The 20,360-nt window shown below is 46.4% G+C and overlaps 1 protein-coding gene across 1 annotated transcript; it reads left to right on the forward strand.

The window, feature by feature from the left end:
• The first annotated feature begins 69 nt into the window (after window positions 1-69).
• Window positions 70-14,757, forward strand: Emc8 (ER membrane protein complex subunit 8). The gene is made up of 5 exons (XM_005073102.4): window positions 70-393; window positions 8,433-8,509; window positions 10,339-10,408; window positions 10,859-10,953; window positions 11,231-14,757. The coding sequence occupies exons 1-5, from the start codon at window positions 172-174 to the stop codon at window positions 11,388-11,390; spliced, it is 624 nt and encodes a 207-aa protein (XP_005073159.1). The 5' UTR covers window positions 70-171; the 3' UTR covers window positions 11,391-14,757.
• The last annotated feature ends 5,603 nt before the right edge of the window (window positions 14,758-20,360 follow it).

The raw sequence follows: 20,360 nt of genomic DNA on the forward strand, positions 1-20,360 counted from the left end.
ACGCTGCTTTCCGGCAGGCACTGGCCACGACGCTTTCCGGCGGGCGGGGCGGGGCAGAGCGGGGCGGGGCGGGAGGTTGCTATTAGAGGAGTGAGTTGCCTCAGAGTGTGGTGGGGGTCGTGTCTTGTACAGTGGGGGGTCTCCGTTGCTACGTGACCAGCTAGACTCAGCATGCCCGGCGTGAAGCTGACCACCCAGGCCTACTGCAAGATGGTGCTACACGGCGCCAAGTACCCGCACTGCGCGGTCAACGGGCTTCTGGTGGCCGAGAGGCAGAGGCCGCGCAAGGAGCATCCGCCGGGCGCGGGCAGCCACACTCTCTTCGTGGACTGCATCCCGCTTTTCCACGGCACGCTGGCCCTGGCACCCATGCTGGAGGTGGCGCTCACCCTGGTAAGCTCGGGGTCACGCGGGATTTCTGGGCTGGGCGAAGTCAGGTGCCCTTCGTGCGACAAGAGTCTCCAGGGTAGGCAGCAAGCATAGCGAGCTCTCAGGGTTCTGTAAAGTTACCATGAAACCGAGTGTGGTGTGCATTCTTCAAACCTACACTCGGGATGTGCAGGTAGGTGGGTCTCTCTGAGTTCGAGGTCAACCTGGTCTACATAAGGAGCCCTGTGATAGTTAACGTTACATTTAAAGTTTAAGCCTACTATGGTTGAGACCAAGAAGCAAAAACAATGCCTCTAGCATGTACAGGCTGTACCCTGTCAGCCCACTTGCCTTTTTCCCCCCGACGTTGAAGACTATTTTTTAAATTGACTGAACTTGCGCAGCGGTGGTGGCGCAAGCCTTTAATCCCAGCACTCGGGAAGCAGACACAGGTGGATCTCTTGTGAGTTCGAGGACAACCTGGTCTACAGAGCTAGTTCCGGGACAGCCAGAGCTGTTACACAGAGAAACCCTGTCTCAGAAAAAAGAAAAAAAAAAAAAAGGTGATCTTGTAGAGTTTGCTGTTCGACCAAGATTGAGACAGAGATTTGGTACGTGTGCAGCCCTGACTAGCATTGGGCTCTCAACACTTCCTGCTTCAGGCTCCAGAGAACTGGGACATGAACTAGCATGCCTTACCATCTATTTCATTTTTTGTTTTTTGGAACAGGGTTTCACTTTTGTGGCCTTGGCAGGTCTGGAACACTGTGTAGACCAGGCTGGCCTCCAAAATACAGAGATCCTGCTTCTGCCTCCCGAGTGTTGGGATTAAAGGCCTGTACCACCAATGCCCAGCTGGTTCATCGATTTCTTAATTTACATTACAAAACCAAGGGAAACTTCTATTTGCAAGTGCCTTTGGGCAAATTGTCTTAAATTTACTGAGCTTATTTTTGAGTGTCTTAAAGAATTATTGAATGGATTTTTTTTTATTTGAATTCTTTGGGAGGGGACAGATAAGCTCCTGAATTTTAGTTCCTGGAGAATTGTGATTTTGGTGCCTGAAGTGTTGCTGAGGATTCTTGTGCATGTTCTGGACCAGTGTTGTTCTTTTAGCAAAGAAATTGCAGGTGGTTGAATCTGAACCTGCAGAGCCTGCCTTCAATGGTAGGGCAGGTTTCTCAGGTTCTACGCTGAGTATGACTTGTGGTGGGTTAAACCCAGGACTCAGGCTTGAATGTGCAGTGGCCTGACAAGCTCTATATCTAAGAAACACCAGCTAATAGAGGGGTTGTGGGTGTGGCTCGATGGTTAAGAGCACTTACTACTCTTGAGAGGAACAGTTCCTAACACTCAGGTGGTGGTGCATGCCTTGAGGTAGAGGCAGGCAGATCTCTGTGAGTTCGAGACCAACTTGTTCTACAAGAGGTAGTTCCAAGACAGGCTCCAAAGCTACACAGAGAAACACTGTCTCGAAAAACCAAACCAAAAAAAAAAAAAGTTCATCCAAGTCTGGGGACTTAGGATGGTGATGGTCAGGACATTCAAACCAGGCTGTCCCCCAGCCTGTGTGACCAGCCCTGGGGCCTTCAGGTGCTGGGGAGCTCTGCCTTTCTCAATCTCCACCTCAAGCCCAGACCCACTTACCAACTTTGAGCACCAGGAGTTCATTTGACTTTCTCTGACTCTTTGTACACCAAATGCTGTGACCACTCTTTTAATGCCGTCTGTCCTCTGCTGTACCCCTTAAACAAAATGGAACTGCTATGTTCCCAGCACAAAACTTAGTGGTCCTTAGGCCTTAGCTCCATTGTGACGAATTCTGAGGCCTGTGGACTGTCCTCCCTTGAGCTCTTTGTTGATCCATCCCTTCATCTCCTGCCAACCTCTAGTCTTAGATGATTCTCATCCTCTGTAGCAGCTTCACTTGAAGACCTGGAATCTGACAGGACCTCTTCAGACTAGTTCTGTCTGTCCCCAGGATGTGGCCCTGTACCCATGGGAGCAGCAAAGTTCCCATATGCCCACTGCTCCCCTCTCTCTGCTCCTATTTCCTTATCATCCACTCTCTCTTCCCAAACACCCTCCCCTCCCCCCAGTTTCCACTACTGTTCCTCCTTCACACGCCCTCTGCCCTGAGTATCTGCCCAACTCACCCTGGGACTGTCTCACCAGCCCCCATTGCAGCCATTAACTAAGTTTTAAATTTGTGCTGTTTACTGTCAACTGTGTAATCTTGCATGCCGAAAGCTATGAGAAGTCTCTGGGTTTGGAACCTACCACTGTCAAAGTGCAGCCTGTAGAAGTTTTAACAGCAGCAGAATCCTTGCAGCTGTGGTGGTGAAGCCGCAGCCTGGTAGCTCCCACTGCTGGGGAGCTCCCACTGGAAGGATTGTTGAACATGGGAAAGCTCAGCTAGCCATTTTTAACATGTGGTCTGGCAAGGGCAACATGAGATTCCTTTGAAGGGATTTCTATTATTATCTCCCATTAAAAAAAATCCTTGCTTTTCTGGGTGCTTTTCATTTGTTTAAGTACTTATGCCTATTATTTATCCTCAGCCCTTTGACGTAGGCAGTGAAGGAATTACCTCTAATAGCAAAAAACCCATAAAAATGTTGGTAGGAAATTAGCATGACCCTGTTCCTCTAAGCCCCTTTGTCTTTTTCTCTGCCTTGATTTCTGCTGAGGGCAGTCCTCTGTGCACTCTGCTCAGGTGACTTTCTTGCTCACCGTGATTGATTTGAGGCCACTATTCTTCGCGCTCTCTGTTCCGTGCTCACAGCTGTTGTCCCATCTGCCCTGGGTGTTCCTCAGCACATGCCCCCACTCCCTGCTCATCAGCCTCCCAAGCTTCTCTTCCAAGGAGAAGTCGCAGCTGACCTGAGAAGGAAACTCACAAACTCAGCCAAGGCCTGTTTCTTGCTGTAGACAGGAAGTTTTACCCCGTTGCCCTCCACTTGGTGGACATGCAGGGTCAGGAGTGGTGCCCTCCTCCCAGAGGCTCTTAGCCTTCCTGTTCTCTGGTTATTGTGGGGTTACCTGAAATAGATGGTGATGCTTAGATAGAACATTGGCAGGCTTGCAGAGAGGGCCCACCTGTGCAGAATCTTAACAGGAGCCAAAGGGTTGGCCCCTCAGTAGGTCTCCTGTGCAACTGGCCCAGAACGGCCTAGACGACATTGATCAGAGGGGGCAGGTTCACCCCCAGGAAGAGTGTTCTTTTCCTGTGAAGGTGAAGACTTGCCTGCAGAGGGCATGGTGTCTGTATTAGACACACTCAACTTCCTATGGCCGGGGCTGGTATTTGCTGTTCCTGTTCTGTTCTCACAAGCCATGTGGTAGAGGCCTGGGTTTTCAGATAGCCACAGTAGGAAGATGGACATGAGCAGAGGTCAGCTCTGGGGTAGTGCTTTGCTATGGCCCACTTGGGAGGGGGCAGGTTATTTGACTATGTGCCACACTATTCCAGGCCACACAGCCCCACCTTTTCATGGGGCCCGCTGGGCTACTCCAGTCTGAGGCCTCTGTATGCCTGTCCACTGCAAACCTCTGTCCAACAGCCTTTCTCCGGTCCTCTACTACCTCACTCATCCATTTTTTTATTTTGCTTTATTTAGGGGCTAAAGAGATCACTCCATAGTTAAGAGCACTTGCTGCTCTTCAGTGGACCCAGCCAGTTCCCAGCACCTATGTTGGGTGGCTCACAACAGCTTGTGACTCCAGTTCCAGGGAATCTGCCACCTCTGATCTCAGCTGGTGCTTGCATTCCTGTACACATGCCTACATACAAATAAATTTATTTCATGTGTATGGGTATTTGTTTGCATGTATGTCTGCACTGCATACATGTATGTGGTGCTTGTAGAAACCAGGGTGTCAAAAATCCCCTCAAACTGGAGTTACATACAGTTGTGAGCCACCATGTTGGTGTTGGAAATTAAACCCAGGACCTCTGTGATAGTAATTAGTGTTCTAACCACTGGGTCCTCTCTCTGGCCCCACTTTCCCTATTCTTCATGTTTCTCTGCTTCTGAGCTGTGGTGGTACAAGGGGTGGTTCCTTTGTTAGTGGGTAGGCAATATGTGGGTCCTAAGTATCTATGAGTTGGGGACACACACAGCGCAAAAAATTGTTGCGTTTCCTAAAGCCAAGGCAGAGCTTTTATGCCCTGGTTTACTTTAAGCCTCCCTACAGAGTTCTAGAAGTTCCAGGTCACAGCATTATTTATCCCACTGGAATTTGGTTAAGTACTTGGAAGTTTCACATAGAAGTTTGTCCTCAGTAAACTTAGGTACGTTGAAGCATGTGTTGTATTTGTCACAGGAATCAGTCTCGTGTCAGGTGCTGTCTGTGCTCGGAGGACAAGTTCAAGGTGGTACCATGTATGTTTGAGGCAGTGTGAGTCCTGGACTCTTTAGCCAAAAAACTAGATTAGACTGCTCATGAAGGCTAATGCTGTGTTGTTAGGGAGTAAAATATGTGTTATACCTCAATAATAAATACAGCATAGCTTTGGTGAGCTGAACAGACTTCAAAGGATATGCATGGGTAGAGAGATGTTCTAGATTCTCTGTATAGGACCAGAGTAAGCATAGGGGTAGTTAAACAAGTCAGTGGGTATGGTGTGAAGACAGATGCAGTTAGGAGGGTATGACTATAGGTCCAAGAAGACAGACTAGCAAAAAGGTGCCCAGAGCTCATAGAAAGAACCAGCCTCGTCCCCATTGTAGACTTCCCATCTGTGAGGTAATGAATTAACCTTGCTGTATGCTACCGTGTTTGAGTACCTTGTTTCAAGAGCAATAAATGGAAAACAAGTAGGCCCTGAAACAAGGGGACCCAGCCCTAAGAGCTGAGAGAGCTGGCCAGATGTGGGGCAGCTGCAGGAAGGACGCACAGGTCAGCTTTGATTAGAAACAGCCAGCGGATTCGTTAGGTTTGAGTTCAGGTAAAGATGCCAAACCCAAAATTTAGAACAAGGTCCACTGATATATGGGGTAAGTTTGGGGAAACTTCTAGGTAGGGACATTTCCAGCACCTATTCCCTTAAGAGGAGATGGCAAATCCTTTGCAGGGATTTGTCCAATGAAGCCATTATAAATATTTGGAGTCCCAACCCTAATCTTTTGGGTGGGTGACCAGAATTTTTAGCTGGTTCAGCGAGCCCTGGTTTTGACCCAATATGGTAACTCATGAATTCTCAGGAATCTGGAAATATTCTAGTTCACAAGTGATTCAGGGACCCTAAGACTGAACCTGTCTTAACGTCTGCTTGTACTCATGAAGGAGACTGGGGCTTGAACCAGAGTCCAAGGTTGAAAACAGGTTTTAAACACATATTTTTGTGTTGTTTTTTGAGACAGTTTTGTGTAGCCCAGATACCCACACTGTACAGTCAACAGACTTCTGGCCACAAACTTAAGATCCTTCGCCTCAGTCCCCAAATACTAAGGCCACAAATGCATGCCACCATGTCCAGCTCATGTTGTCAGATCTTGGTCTTTTTAAGAATTGTTTTGATTTCTTCTAATTTGTGTGAGTCTGCCACAGGCATGCATAACAGCAGTCAGTGTAGCTGTGAAAGTCTGCTGCCTGCCTGCTCCTGTTGGAAGCATACCACAGGAGACTAAGTGTGCTACACTGCAGAGACATGGGTGCCGTGGGCACCTGCCTCAGGTGCACGTTTACAGAAAAACTGACAAGCGTCACCAGCAAGTTGCTAAGAATGTTAAAGCCCATATTAAAGATTTCAAACTGGGCTGGAGAGATGGCTCAGTGGTTAAGAGCACTGGCTGGTTATCCTGATACCTATATTATAATCAGACATCTTCTGTATGTACTTTTGCTTCCTGTTAATCTTTTACTATCCTGGTAGTATCCTGCACATGCATGTACACAGGTTGCTACTGCATTCTTGTGGCAAAAACAATTAATAAACTCCTTTAATTGCAATTTTGAGATCTGTGTCAGCTTCAGTTACAACTTTAGTTCAACAGGTACACATCACTCATTTGTGTTACTCCTATGTCTTATAATAGATCAGAAATGTCTTAGGACCAAATACAGGCACATTTATGAGGTATCTGGAATAGCTCACAAGTTGCCATCAATATGGAACACACTCCATTCTGAGATTAGTGCTATTAATCATTCTAAAATACAAGCTTCCTCAACAAGAGGTAACCAGTTATTTTCCTAACTCAGTCAAAAATTTTGCAAAAGATTTGGAATTTTATCAAATCTAGGGATCATCATAGGAATAATCATTCTTCTGGTCATTTTCAAACATTTAGGATCTGCTATCCATTCAGCCCAGAGAAAAATTAATATGCTTCAGTTGAAAAGTAATTAAAAAAATAAAAAGGAGATGTTGGATGTTGGTGGCCTTGTCAGAGGTGCTGCAGTCAGAGGATAGCAGAACTATTCTGGGTACATCCTGGAGAGGCAGAGCCCCAGGATGGGGAGAGGGGTTGTCTCCAGAATGTTCCTCGCTTCTGCTGTGTTTCCTTCTGTTTGCTGCTGCTGTGGTCCTGCTGTGTTTGGCATGGTATGATTACTATGTGAAGGTATCCCACTGTGTCTAGTAGAGTGTGATTGTTCCTCACTGGGCAATGTACTTCAGGATCATAATGAAGGTTATTTTTAAAATAATTTTTAGTGCATGTATGTCTGTGTGAGGGTGTCAGATCTTAAAGTTACAGACAGTTGTGAGCTGCCTTGTTGGTGCTGGGATTTGAACCTGGGTTCTCTGGAAGAGCAGCCAGTGCTCGTAAACCACTGAAGCATTTCTCTAGCTCCATGAAGATGATTTTTATAGGAGTAATGATGATTAGTTAGATCTATGATTTGATTGGACTTTCTGAGTTAGCCTAAGATACAGGTGGTTAAGACAGTTAGTAAAGATGATTAGGGAAATGATTTAGGTTATTCTGCCAATTGCTTCAATAAAAGATACAAAAAAGGCAAATATAAGCTAAAAGTTGCCTTATCCTTTGTTAAATGTGAGACAAGAGATGAAAAATGTGAACAAGGAAGTTTATGCATTATAGACCCATGAATTCTACCTGTGAAAAAAACAGGCTGTTGATCAAAGAAAATAGTTATGACCCTACACCCAAGGTTCAGCCAGAGTTCTTTAGTCATGTAACTTATAGAATTAATCACAGGCTCTGGTATGCATCTTGAAAAAACAAAAGTTGTGAAAGGAAATTAAATGACCCTATTGTGTATAAAGGAAAATAGATGGCAAACTGACCACTCATTTAAAGTTTCTCTAGAGTAGAAAATAGAAATTGCAAACAGCTACCTGCCAGTACAAAAGAAAGTGGCTGAAATATATTTAGCTTGCTTAAAACTTTGTTAATCAGTTGTAAAGGAATCAGTGCTTTGAGGTGAAGAAAAATATTTAACTACTTATGGGCTTCTAAGAAAAATCTGTAACTTGTGTTCTTAATGTGATTTCTTCTTATATAAAGATTTTAATTTGTTTTTGAAAATATCTAACTCATGGACATGAGGAGGTGAAAACATAAAGGTAGACATCAGAAAAGAGGTAAAAGGATAAAATCAGGAAAACTGGAAAAGAGAAGAAAATCAACAGGGTAAAAGAAAAGAACCGAGAAAGAATAGAAAATGAACACCCAACAGAAAGAAAATGAAATGAATTCATCTTTGGCCCTCAGAAAAGGTGTGTGTGTGCGGGTAGCTCTGCCAACACCACTCCTTTCCACTGTCTCTGAGCTGCTGAAAGCTGCTCTTTACTGCAGCTCCCCCGCATGCTGTGTGCTTTTTGAAAAATGAGAGTGAATCAAGATGCTTCCCTCTCAGGTCTACACAGCACTGCCTCTGTGTAGTGTCAGCTGCTGAACCCAGCTCAGCCTCTCTGGGAGGACCCTGCCTCTGGGCCCTCCCTAGTGCATTTCCCTGACTCTGTGAGCTCTCATTTCATTGTAGTCAAGGAAACTACAAGGACTGTTTGGAGTATGGCTTGTCCCATGTGTGGTGGGGCTGTCACTGAGACCTGGTGCTAAGATCATTTTTCCCACTTGTGTTCCTCTCAGATTGACTCATGGTGCAAAGAGAACAGCTATGTGATCGCCGGCTATTATCAAGCTAATGAGCGTGTGAAGGATGCCAGGTATGGGTTACCAGCCTATGGGTGGTGGGGTAAAAGCCACAGAGCCATCACTGAGGTGCACTTGACACTGTCTCTGTAGGCTTCAGTTTCAAAGCCTATGCAAGTCCCCATCCCCCGCCCCCTGCTTTATGAGTTGTTCAGGCAACTGGCCAGATGAGTAGCCAGGATTTTACCCATGTCTCCTCTGTTGTGCATGGAGGGAATTCATAGAGGGGGAGCAGCTGCCAGGTCTGCCTGTGTCCACCAGCCTTCTGCCTCTCACTCCAAAACAAGAGGCTGTGGAGGGCAGAATAGCTCTCTTGCATAAATAAAGTGGTTTGGAGTTTGGCGCTGTTAGGATGGGGCCTATGGTAAAAGTGTGGTCTTTGGCACCTGAATTGGTCCAGGTTCCTGAGCCCAAGACACCACCACCTCAGTTCTCTCTCAAGCAGGATAAGTTCACTGTCTGCTTTAGACTGGGTCCCAAAAACCTAGTCAAGGACACCTTCAGTCAGAGTGGCTTAAAGAACTCATAAACGGGCTACTCCTAAAGGGGTGGGCCATAGATAGAACTTAGGAGCTATGTGCAGGGACCAAGATGGTGACAGCAGCCTCCATCCCTCAGCCCTCCAGGGCCAGCGAGGAAGAGCTGGTAAAGAAGGCCATCTCCAGAGGAGCAGCATCCTATGGCCAGCAGCCAGCCTAATAGGTCCCACATCAGGGAAGGGAGGCCCAGATCAGTTGGTACTGATGTCCCTTCCATGCGCTCTGCTGTCCTCCAGAGGCTTCCTTTGGCTGCAGCCAGCTAGAAGCCAGGGGACAGCTGGAAAATACCCACACAGTAAGTACTGGGGTTTTCTTGTGTGGTTAGATGACATCAACAGACCCCAGTGTACTTATTCAATATGGACGGTGGGGTGACCCATAGACACTTCTAGAAATAAAACAGTGAGCTGGAGAACCCCTGCTATGGTCACTGAATAGGCTTGGGAGTATTTAAGAGCTATGCCATTTTATCCTGGGACCTACATCCAGCCAGGGACTCTTAAGTTGATAGCCAACTAGATGCTGGGCTCATTGAGTTCATCAAGGCACCTTCTGGGACCACCCGGAACCTGTGGAAGCCCTGTTGCTCAGGTCCCCTGTTTCTCCTGCCGCTTCTTTTTCTCTGTGGCTTCTGGCCCTTGATTCTGCCTCTAGGTGGGTGACAAGTGCTTGTCCACCCTGTACAAAAGCTTCTGTGAAGAAGCTGTGTGGCAGACAGCTAGTTCTGCAGAGCCAAATGAGTCCTTTAGTCTCCCTGTGAGGGTCCTGAAAGGAAGAGGCAGCGTACAGCAGCAAAAGTTGCAGACCTACCTGACAGCATGGCTGGCAAACATTTGTCAACATGAGATTCAAGTGTCATTGGTCAAACTGGGGAAAGCTCACATGTAGAGATGTAAAATGGCTTAGAGCCCTAAAAGTGGCTTGGTTTAAAAAGAGGATTTGGTTGCCAGGGCCTTGAACCTCCTGTGACTAGTTTGCTGTGAGTGAGCCACTTGAGTAGCAGGCATGTGGAGAGTACAGGCTCCAGCCCAGCTGGTCATCAGCCTGCCGTAGGCAACACTCCATTGAGCCCCAGAAGGAAAGCTCCTCCTTTCAGGAGATACCCCTAGGGTCCCCTCTATAAGGGCTCTTCAGAGGAGTGAAGCAGGGCCCACTCTGGCTTTTATATCTCCAGAGTCATCTCACTGGGCCAACACTCAGCTGGCTCCATTACTGCTTGTTAATTCAGGTGTTGGTGAACTATGCTGACTGGTGACTGGTGGCCTGGCTAAAGTATGGTAGAGCTCACAAGTCCTTCTTTACAGCCCAAACCAGGTGGCAGAGAAGGTGGCCTCCAGGATCGCTGAGGGCTTCAGTGACACTGCACTCATCATGGTGAGTCTCACTTATGCTGCTGTGTGAGCTTCCCTCCTGAGGCTGTCCCACCTTCAGGCCTCAAGGGTTACATCACAGTCGTGGGCTGAGTACTACTGTGGTCATAGCACTGGGACAGGAGCTTTCAACTCTAGCAGTCCTGGCCTGCTCCCCAACCTCACTGAAGCCAGCAAAAACAAGGACTACTGTTAAAAGCCAGTGTAGCCTAGGGGTCTGAATAGCCTACGTAGTCTGGATACACAGTCTTAAGAGTAAGGGGAGGGATCTGGTTTGAGCGCTCTGTTCAGTGTGCTTTTGTGGGAAGGTGGGGAAGTACCTCATACTCAGCACATGCAGCACAGAGTTAGTTCCCTATCTGTGCTGTTGGTGCTGCTTACATGGGAGCCCAGGAAGGCACTGCTCTTCTCAGCATTGTCCTCATGCTTGTCATGACCCTCACCTTCTCCTCAGGTGGACAATGCCAAGTTCACGATGGACTGCGCGGCACCTACGATCCATGTGTACGAGCACCATGAGAACAGGTGGCGCTGCAGAGACCCACACTAGTGAGTGCGGTGCCCTCCTGCAGGGCCGAGACTGTAAGGCTTCTATGGAAGACGGGGTCTGGGAGGTACTTACTGGTCTCCACTGTGGCACCACACTCCTCCTGGGTTTGATTTGATTTCTGATCCCACAGATTCTTCAGCCATGTCCCTCTCGGTTCTTCAGTGCCCTGTTTGGAGGGGATCTGTCCATCCACACTGTCTTAGGTCCATCTCTGTTTCTCAGCAGCCTTTGTGATCTTGGGTAGGCATGAGGCTGACTCTCCTGTTTGCCCTGCAGCGACTACTGTGAAGATTGGCCGGAGGCACAGAGGATCTCAGCAGCACTCCTGGACAGCCGCTCCTATGAAACACTCGTGGATTTTGATAACCACCTGGATGACATTCGGAATGACTGGACAAACCCTGAGATCAACAAAGCGGTTCTGCACCTGTGCTAGACGAGGGCCACCACAACTGGAGACTCTCCACTGCAGAGAAAAGAGAACCATATTTTTGAATTTAGAGGAATAGTGAGTTAGTCTGATGGGAAGCTGCAAGTCTGTGATGTGTGCCTTGGAAGGGGAGTCCAGTCGGCATCCTTCAGGGCAGGGCTGTGGAGAGGTATGGGCCACCTAGGCTTTGGGTTCTTAGTCCTGTGCTGCCCAATGCTGCCCATCAAAGCTCTTTCTGTTTGTTCCAGGTTGTTCCCATTAAACAATTCTAGTCTTTTATAATCTAGAGAGAATGCATTTCAGTCTTTACTCCGGTGAGTGTGTAAGTCTTTACTTGACTGAGCCAACTCCAGGCATCCTGGCATCAGGCAGCCTCATGGACTGCTGCTGGCGCATCATCTGATCAGCCAAGTTGGTACCGGGGCCGGGAGCTGTGGGCTCCACAAGGATGCACAAGGGAAAGCCAGCACCGTTGCCTGAGAAACCTCACTGTACAGTGAACACAAGCACATCGGTGATGAGAGCAGAGATCCCACGAGGAGAGGAAGCCAAGCCGTGAACATTCCCAAAGCCTGACTCAGCTGCTCTAGGTCTTCAGAATGAGAGCTACTTTGTATTTAAAATAAGCAAAAAACAAACAGAGAAAAAAAAAACCTTAGTGTCCATCGTCCCTGGGATAGCCCAAGCAATGTGCTTGTTAACTTGGATCATTTGACCAAGTGTTCTGACCATCTTAGGAAATAGTATACAGATTTGTGGTACATTGTGTATTATCCTTTGTGAATGTTTTGCACAGAAAATAGTGCCTTTCCTTGGGCTTCACGAGGCTGGTGACAAGGGTTGGTGACAGCATTCCCCCCCTCACTTTCTAAGTGGGGCAGCTAGGGTGACTTTAGTGAGTGGACCCTGATGGGTGTAGGACCTCTTGCCTTTAACTGCTTTTATTTTGTTGCTCGTGTTTTTTGTTGGTTGGTTGGGGGAAGAGTTTAGTTTTGGTTGGTTCAGAATATCCTTTTGCCTTCCTGATTAGCTTGGTGTTGACTGCATATGTGGAGGAAGGAGCCTGGCCTTGAATGTGCAGTGATGTCCCTCTGCCTTTGCTTCTCAAGTACTGAGATCAGCACCCCTCCCAGATCCCCTAGCCTTTTAAATTGACATTGTATCTGGACAAAGGAGGTGTGAGGACCAGTCCCCATGCTTCCTCACCCTCGTGCCCTCGGGGTTTTTCAGACTCATCTGTTTCAGGACAGCCATGGGCATGTGTGGTCCCAGTCTTCCCTTGTCCCCCAGTACTACCTTGTTTATTTTTTAGATGGGAAATTTCTTGATGTTTCTGGGGTTGGGCAGCAACTCACAGTTCCTGTCCAAGTCAGTATGACAGCCCATACCTGTGTCCTAGCGAAGAAGGAAAAGGAGTTAAGTACAATTCTTCATGAGTTTTAGGCCAACTTAGGCTAGAGTGAGAACATGTTCTGAAAACAAAATCTGAAGCAGGAGGCAGATCCCCTTCATTGTGTTCAGACACAGCTCCTTAAGCTATGGCTGGCAAGTGCTTCTGATGGGCTTCGTTCATGGGAGCAGAACACAGGCTTCAGCACCCAACCTCAGGTGAGTATGTTCACCTCTCCTACCCATCTGCCCTAGTTATTGTTGCTGTGATAAAGCACCAAAAGAATTTGGGGGAGGAAATGGTTTATTTCACCGTTAACTCTGGAGGCAGGAACTGAAGCAGAGGCCACGGAGGGGCTGCTTACAAGGCTTGCTTTCTTATATAACTCAGGACCGTATGCCCAGGGAGAAAGCCATCCACAGTGGGCCCCCTCCATCAATCAGTAATCAAGAAAACAGCCCACAGACTTTTCCACACTCTAATGGCAGCAGTTCCTCAATTGATGTTCCCTGTTCCCATGTGACTAGTTTATGTCAAGTTGACAAAACTAGACTACAATGTTTTAGTTGGAGTTCTCTGGAGAAAACAACTGATGAGGCAGTATATGTATATATATATATTTTTTTACATAATATGTATCTTTATGTGGAATGGGATTTATTAGAGTCACAGGTAATAGTCCAACCATTCCAACAATGGCTGGCTCCCAGGGGATAGTCCAAGAATTCAGTGTTCCGTCCACAAGGCTGATGTCTCAGCTAGTCCTGAATGTATACACTGAAATCACAAAGAAGTAGGCTTTAATGCCAGAGAAAGAGTTAACTTGCCAGTGAGGACAAAGGGAAGGTAGGCGGGCAACAAGCAAAAGCTTCCTTCCTTGTTCTTCATATAGACTGCCACCAGACGGTGTGGATCTTCCCGCCTGAAATGGCGAATCAAGAAAAATCCCTCACAGATGTAACCAACGGCTTGGGTTTAATTAGTTCCAGATGTAATCAAGAATAGCCATCACAATCAGACAATTGACCCCTTGCCAGTTTGATACACACGGCACTATTAAACCATAACCTTTTCTTGTTTATCCCCAAGTTGCTTTTGAACCACTTTTAGCACAGCAATGGAAACAAAACTAGAACACCATTAAAAAGTATACATATAGTACAAACTATTAATATAAAATTTTCTTAAACATTCCAAAAAAACTAAAGGATTTTGAAGGTCTCACCATAAGGCACTGGTGAAAAGATGTCTAACCTGCTTTAAATGTGCAGAGTCTGAGTGTATTGAAGCAGCCTGTTGTAGGAATTTGTATAGGTTTAATTTTTTTAATAAATTTTCCACTTAATTTTTATTGATTTTTTTTTGAGACAGAATTGGTCTAGAACTTGCTGTATAGACCAGGGTGGCCTCATACTCAAAGATTCACCTGCCTCTGCCTCCTGAGTCTATAATTGCCTTTAAGAATTAAGGATACTGCTGGGCAGTGGTGGCATATATACCTTTATTACAAACACTGGGAAAGCAAAGCCAGGTGGATTTGTGAGAGTACATGACAGCCTTTAATCTCAGCAGAGGCAGGTGGATCTCTGTGAGTTCAAGACCAGCATGGTCCATGAAAGCTATTTCCAGGACAGTCTCCAAAGCCACAGACAAACCCTGTCCCAGGAAAAAAAAAAAAAAAAAAAACAAGAAATAGTACTGAAGGATGCTCATATGGAAAAACAGTCAACAGCCTCATCAGAAACTGTTTGCTGCTTAGATAAAACTGACTGTTAATTTAGAGGTGTGTGGGGTATTTGCCTAAACCAGATGTGTCCAGTGCCCATGCTATAGGAAGCTTGGAAATCCTGGGGAATATGGCTCAGCAGATAAATGCACCTTTCAAGTCTGGTTCTATGCCTGGGACCCACATGTTGGAAATGCATAGGTTGTCCTCTGACCTCCACATGTGCACATAATTGATAAATAAATGTTATTTTTAAAGCCTTTGTATAATTAGCATTATTCTAGGGGCGTATTTTTCTGATATCTGGAGAAACTTATAATTTCTGTATGCTATTTTCCACTTTGTACCTACTTCTGTCGCTTGCCTTTCTGAAACCTACCCATTTGGGGTGAGACCTATACTCAGGTTTGGCAGAAAGTTCAGTAGAATGCTTCCCTTCCAGTTCACAGGTGAGAGCATGAAAGGGTGTGTGTGTTTGTGTTGCATGCATGGTGCTAGAGATTGAACCTGGGGCCTCATACATGTGCGGTGAGCATGGTGAGCACTCTACCCATGAACTACATCCCCGGCCCTGTAAATATTTCATTCTCTTCAAATTGGCCTGCAACTTCATGTGTACCTGTGATATCCTCAGTGGGACCCGTATCATTCCTTCAAAGCCATTTCTGCAAGCTTTCATCCCTGAAGACTAGCTGCCTGGAGAGCCGCTCCTTGCAGGCTTCTGAAAGGCTGCAATCTGGAATCTGAAGTGCTTGCTCTGGAATCAAATCTAAGGCAGCTGTAGAACAGCCAGGGATCACCTTCTCTGTTGCCTCTTTTTTCCAAGCAGGCAACACACCAGCGCAGCCGGTACCTGGCCCTTACTGGAGATAAGCCCTGGCTCAAACTGGCATCTTGCAAACTGGAATAGTATGCTGTGTTGAGTGCTGGCTGAAAAATTTTCAGATATCCTAGCCGGGCGTTGGTGGCGCACACCTTTAATCCCAGCACTCGGGAGGCAGAGGCAGGTGGATCTCTGTGAGTTCGAGGCCAGCCTGGTCTACAAAGTGAGTTCCAGGATAGCCTCCAAAACCACAGAGAAACCCTGTCTCGAAAAACCAAAAAAAAAAAAAAAATTCAGATATCCTAAGTCTAGTGAATTGTACTTCCAATTACTTTTGATATCCCCTAGGCAAGGCCCCTACCTACCTATCAGGACCAACCAGGAGTGGGGAGTCAACAGTTGTCAGTGTTCAGCCTCTGAGGATCAACTGTACCTCCAGATTCTCATCACCTGCCCCTGGGAGGGAGCTGGGTATTTCTAAATTGGATGTATTCTTGGACACTCCCTGGGCTTCCAACAGGCCTTGCTTCTTAGGGCGGTGGCTTAGAGCCTGTTGTCAGCTGTTGCCAACAGCCCTACACCATGCTGGATAGTGGAGGATGGGTTAGGTAAGTGCCATTTGCTACATTGTGGTTCACGGCCCCTGAGCTTGTTGCTGCCCACACCCCTCTAGTAACTCCCGCCTACAGGGCCATCCAGAGCAGAGAGAACATGCTCACACTAGAATATATATTCAGATGCAGAGAGAACATGCTCACACTAGAATATATATTCAGATGCAGAGAGAACATGCTCGCACTAGAATATATATCCAGAGCAGAGAGAACATGCTCACACTAGAATATATATTCAGATGCAGAGAGAACATGCTCGCACTAGAATATATATCCAGAGCAGAGAGAACATGCTCACACTAGAATATATATTCAGATGCAGAGAGAACATGCTCACACTAGAATATATATTCAGATGCAGAGAGAACATGCTCACACTAGAATATATATCCAGAGCAGAGAGAACATGCTCACACTAGAATATATATCCAGAGCAGAGAGAACATGCTCACACTAGAATATATATCCAGAGCAGAGAGAACATGCTCACACTAGAATATATATCCAGAGCAGAGAGAACATGCTCACACTAGAATATATATCCAGAGCAGAGAGAACATGCTCACACTAGAATATATATCCAGAGCAGAGAGAACATGCTCACACTAGAATATATATCCAGAGCAGAGAGAACATGCTCACACTAGAATATATATCCAGAGCAGAGAGAACATGCTCACACTAGAATATATATCCAGAGCAGAGAGAACATGCTCACACTAGAATATATATCCAGAGCAGAGAGAACATGCTCACACTAGAATATATATCCAGAGCAGAGAGAACATGCTCACACTAGAATATATATCCAGATGCAGAGAGAACATGCTCACACTAGAATATATATCCAGAGCAGAGAGAACATGCTCACACTAGAATATATATCCAGAGCAGAGAACATGCTCACACTAGAATATATATCCAGAGCAGAGAGAACATGCTCACACTAGAATATATATCCAGAGCAGAGAGAACATGCTCACACTAGAATATATATTCAGATGCAGAGAGAACATGCTCACACTAGAATATATATCCAGATGCAGAGAGAACATGCTCGCACTAGAATATATATCCAGAGCAGAGAGAACATGCTCACACTAGAATATATATTCAGATGCAGAGAGAACATGTTCACACTAGAATATATATTCAGATGCAGAGAGAACATGCTCACACTAGAATATATATTCAGATGCAGAGAGAACATGCTCACACTAGAATATATATTCAGATGCAGAGAGAACATGCTCACACTAGAATATATATCCAGATGCAGAGAGAACATGCTCACACTAGAATATATATTCAGATGCAGAGAGAACATGCTCACACTAGAATATATATTCAGATGCAGAGAGAACATGCTCACACTAGAATATATATTCAGATGCAGAGAGAACATGCTCACACTAGAATATATATTCAGATGCAGAGAGAACATGCTCACACTAGAATATATATTCAGATGCAGAGAGAACATGCTCACACTAGAATATATATTCAGATGCAGAGAGAACATGCTCACACTAGAATATATATCCAGATGCAGAGAGAACATGCTCACACTAGAATATATATTCAGATGCAGAGAGAACATGCTCACACTAGAATATATATCCAGAGCAGAGAGAACATGCTCACACTAGAATATATATCCAGAGCAGAGAGAACATGCTCACACTAGAATATATATCCAGAGCAGAGAGAACATGCTCACACTAGAATATATATTCAGATGCAGAGAGAACATGCTCACACTAGAATATATATCCAGATGTCGCGTCTGCTGCGCGGCCTGTGTCCGAGAACGTGCGGAGGGTGTCGGGGATTGACAACACAGAGACTCGTTCAACGATGTAAAGAAAACTTTAAGCAGGCTCCAAAAAGGTTCAAGAAAACTTCCTAAGAAAGGCTCCCACCAGAGAAGCTTCTGCTCTCTCCTCTACCCTGGCTGGTTCTGCTCTCACTCCAGAAACTGATCTGGGCGTGGCAGAAGAGGTGGTTAGTCTTTGGACAAGGTCGAGGTCAGGGTGGTTTCTGCGGGCAGGCCTTTTCCAGGAACTTAATGCCCCCAGGCATTGTATTGTTTTTAGTAAACATTGTCTTACAGCTGCCTACTCCCAGGCAGAAGGGGAAGTGGGTCTCTGCTCAAGGTCTGGTGTTCCCACATCCAGATGCAGAGAGAACATGCTCACACTAGAATATATATTCAGATGCAGAGAGAACATGCTCACACTAGAATATATATCCAGAGCAGAGAGAACATGCTCACACTAGAATATATATCCAGAGCAGAGAGAACATGCTCACACTAGAATATATATCCAGAGCAGAGAGAACATGCTCACACTAGAATATATATCCAGATGCAGAGAGAACATGCTCACACTAGAATATATATCCAGATGCAGAGAGAACATGCTCACACTAGAATATATATTCAGATGCAGAGAGAACATGCTCACACTAGAATATATATCCAGAGCAGAGAGAACATGCTCACACTAGAATATATATTCAGATGCAGAGAGAACATGCTCACACTAGAATATATATTCAGATGACATTGAGAAAGCTCTTAGTTGCTAATTGTTTTAACATCTGCAATGTGTCACTGGCCAGATGCATCCAAGGGCACCACCTGGCTGTAGACAACAATCAGTATTGGAAGGATAAGTGAATAAAATATTCAAAAGGGGGCACAGCTTCTGCCTCATCCCACTGTTTCTATCAGCCACCCCTTCACCTGGTGTTGGTGGTGTCTCCATTTACAGATGGGGACACCAAAGCCTGCCCAGCATGCAGAAGTGACTTAGTTTCACACAACAGGAAGTGATGGAGGAGGGGTTTTTGAGCTGGCCATACCTCTACCGGAGACAGACAGTAGCTCAGTGTTACTTGGCATGTGTGACCCAGGTTCGGTACCCTTTACTGCAGAAAACCCTCTCTGTGCAGGCACTCAGTGCCCTTCCAGTCCAGCCCAGTCCAAGTACCCTTAATTACAGAACAGCAGGAAAGCAGCAATGGACGGGCACTTTCCTTTCTATCGTTTTGAGTGTATGTGTGTGCCTGCGCGTGCGCATTTTGCCATCCCCTTCACTGATGACTTGAGTGGCCGGCTGCAGCTGCAGCATTACCAAGCAGAGGTGGATAGCAAAGTGCCTATGTTTGGGCCGTGCAGTGAAGAACAGGAGGCGCAGCCGTGGGTAGTAGTCTCAAGCTCTGGCCCAGAGAATTCAGACCCAAAGAGACCGGAGCCTAAAGCCAACATTTTCAGCAGAGAGCCACTGTTTGTTTTGTTTGATCATTGTCTCCCATATGACACAGACTTACCTTGAACTCATAATCCTCCTGCATCTACTTCCCAAATGCTGAGTGCAGGCATGCCTGACTGTGATCAACAATGTTAGTTATTTCAGCGGTGTGCAACATGACAGGTTTTTTTGTTTGGGGGGGAGTTGTTTTTGTTTTTTAAAGATTTCTTTATTTATAATGTATATCATGTTCTGCCTGATGTATGCCTGCATGCCTACCTAGATGGACACGTGAAGAAATGTACATAGCTAGATAGGCGGGAGGTAATGGTGAGGGTGGTGCCCTGGAGAGCAGAGGGAAACCCCAGCAGAGAGGAGTCTAGATGGGGTTCCCACCTGCCCACCCCAGACAGCAGGAAATGCCCGCTCCTTCAGAGCTGTGGTAGGGAGGGCCAAGAGGAAGTTAGAAGCCCTTCCTGCCTTGGGCTTCCACCTCCTTCCCCTGGGGCCATTCCTGGAAGATGGGCAGAGCTAGTGATGAGTGGACCCGGAACCAGCATCTCAGCCAACATGTCTCGTGGTTATGAGTAATGCAGAGTACCCAGGGCCCCTTCTAGTCCACATCTAGAGAGTGTGGGTTATGGCCATACAAGTGCCACCAAGAAAACACCTAGGAAGGGAAAGATATTCCCAGAGAACCAAGAGAGAAGTGTTATGATCACATACAGATTTCCCCCATCGTAGGGTCATGGACCTAGAGAAAGAGCACCCTTGAGCTCACCCCTTGAGCACACTAGGAGCTCACCCCTCCCTCTACTCCAGTACCTACTGAGATTACCCACTTCCTATCCTGCTCAGCATCCTCTCTAACACAGCATCCTTGCCCAGCCTCCTGCCCAGCATCCCTGTCCACCTTCTTTCCACGCCTCCTGCTCAGCATCCCTGCCCAGCCTCCTGCCCAGCATCCCTTCCAGTTTCCTTGCTCAGCTCCCTGCCCAGCATTCCCTCCCAACATTTTTGTCTAGCCTTATGTAAGTATTTATAACAAAATGCAGAGTGAAGACTGTCCACCCAACACAAGCCTACTTTTTTGTCTCTCCTGGGAGTGATTTGGGTGGGAGAGCAAGGGTCCATTGCTGAACATGGCACTGTCTAATATACTGTCT

This window comes from Mesocricetus auratus, unplaced genomic scaffold (assembly GCF_017639785.1).
Source record: "Mesocricetus auratus isolate SY011 unplaced genomic scaffold, BCM_Maur_2.0 Super-Scaffold_6723, whole genome shotgun sequence".
Taxonomy (NCBI): Eukaryota; Metazoa; Chordata; class Mammalia; order Rodentia; family Cricetidae; genus Mesocricetus; species Mesocricetus auratus.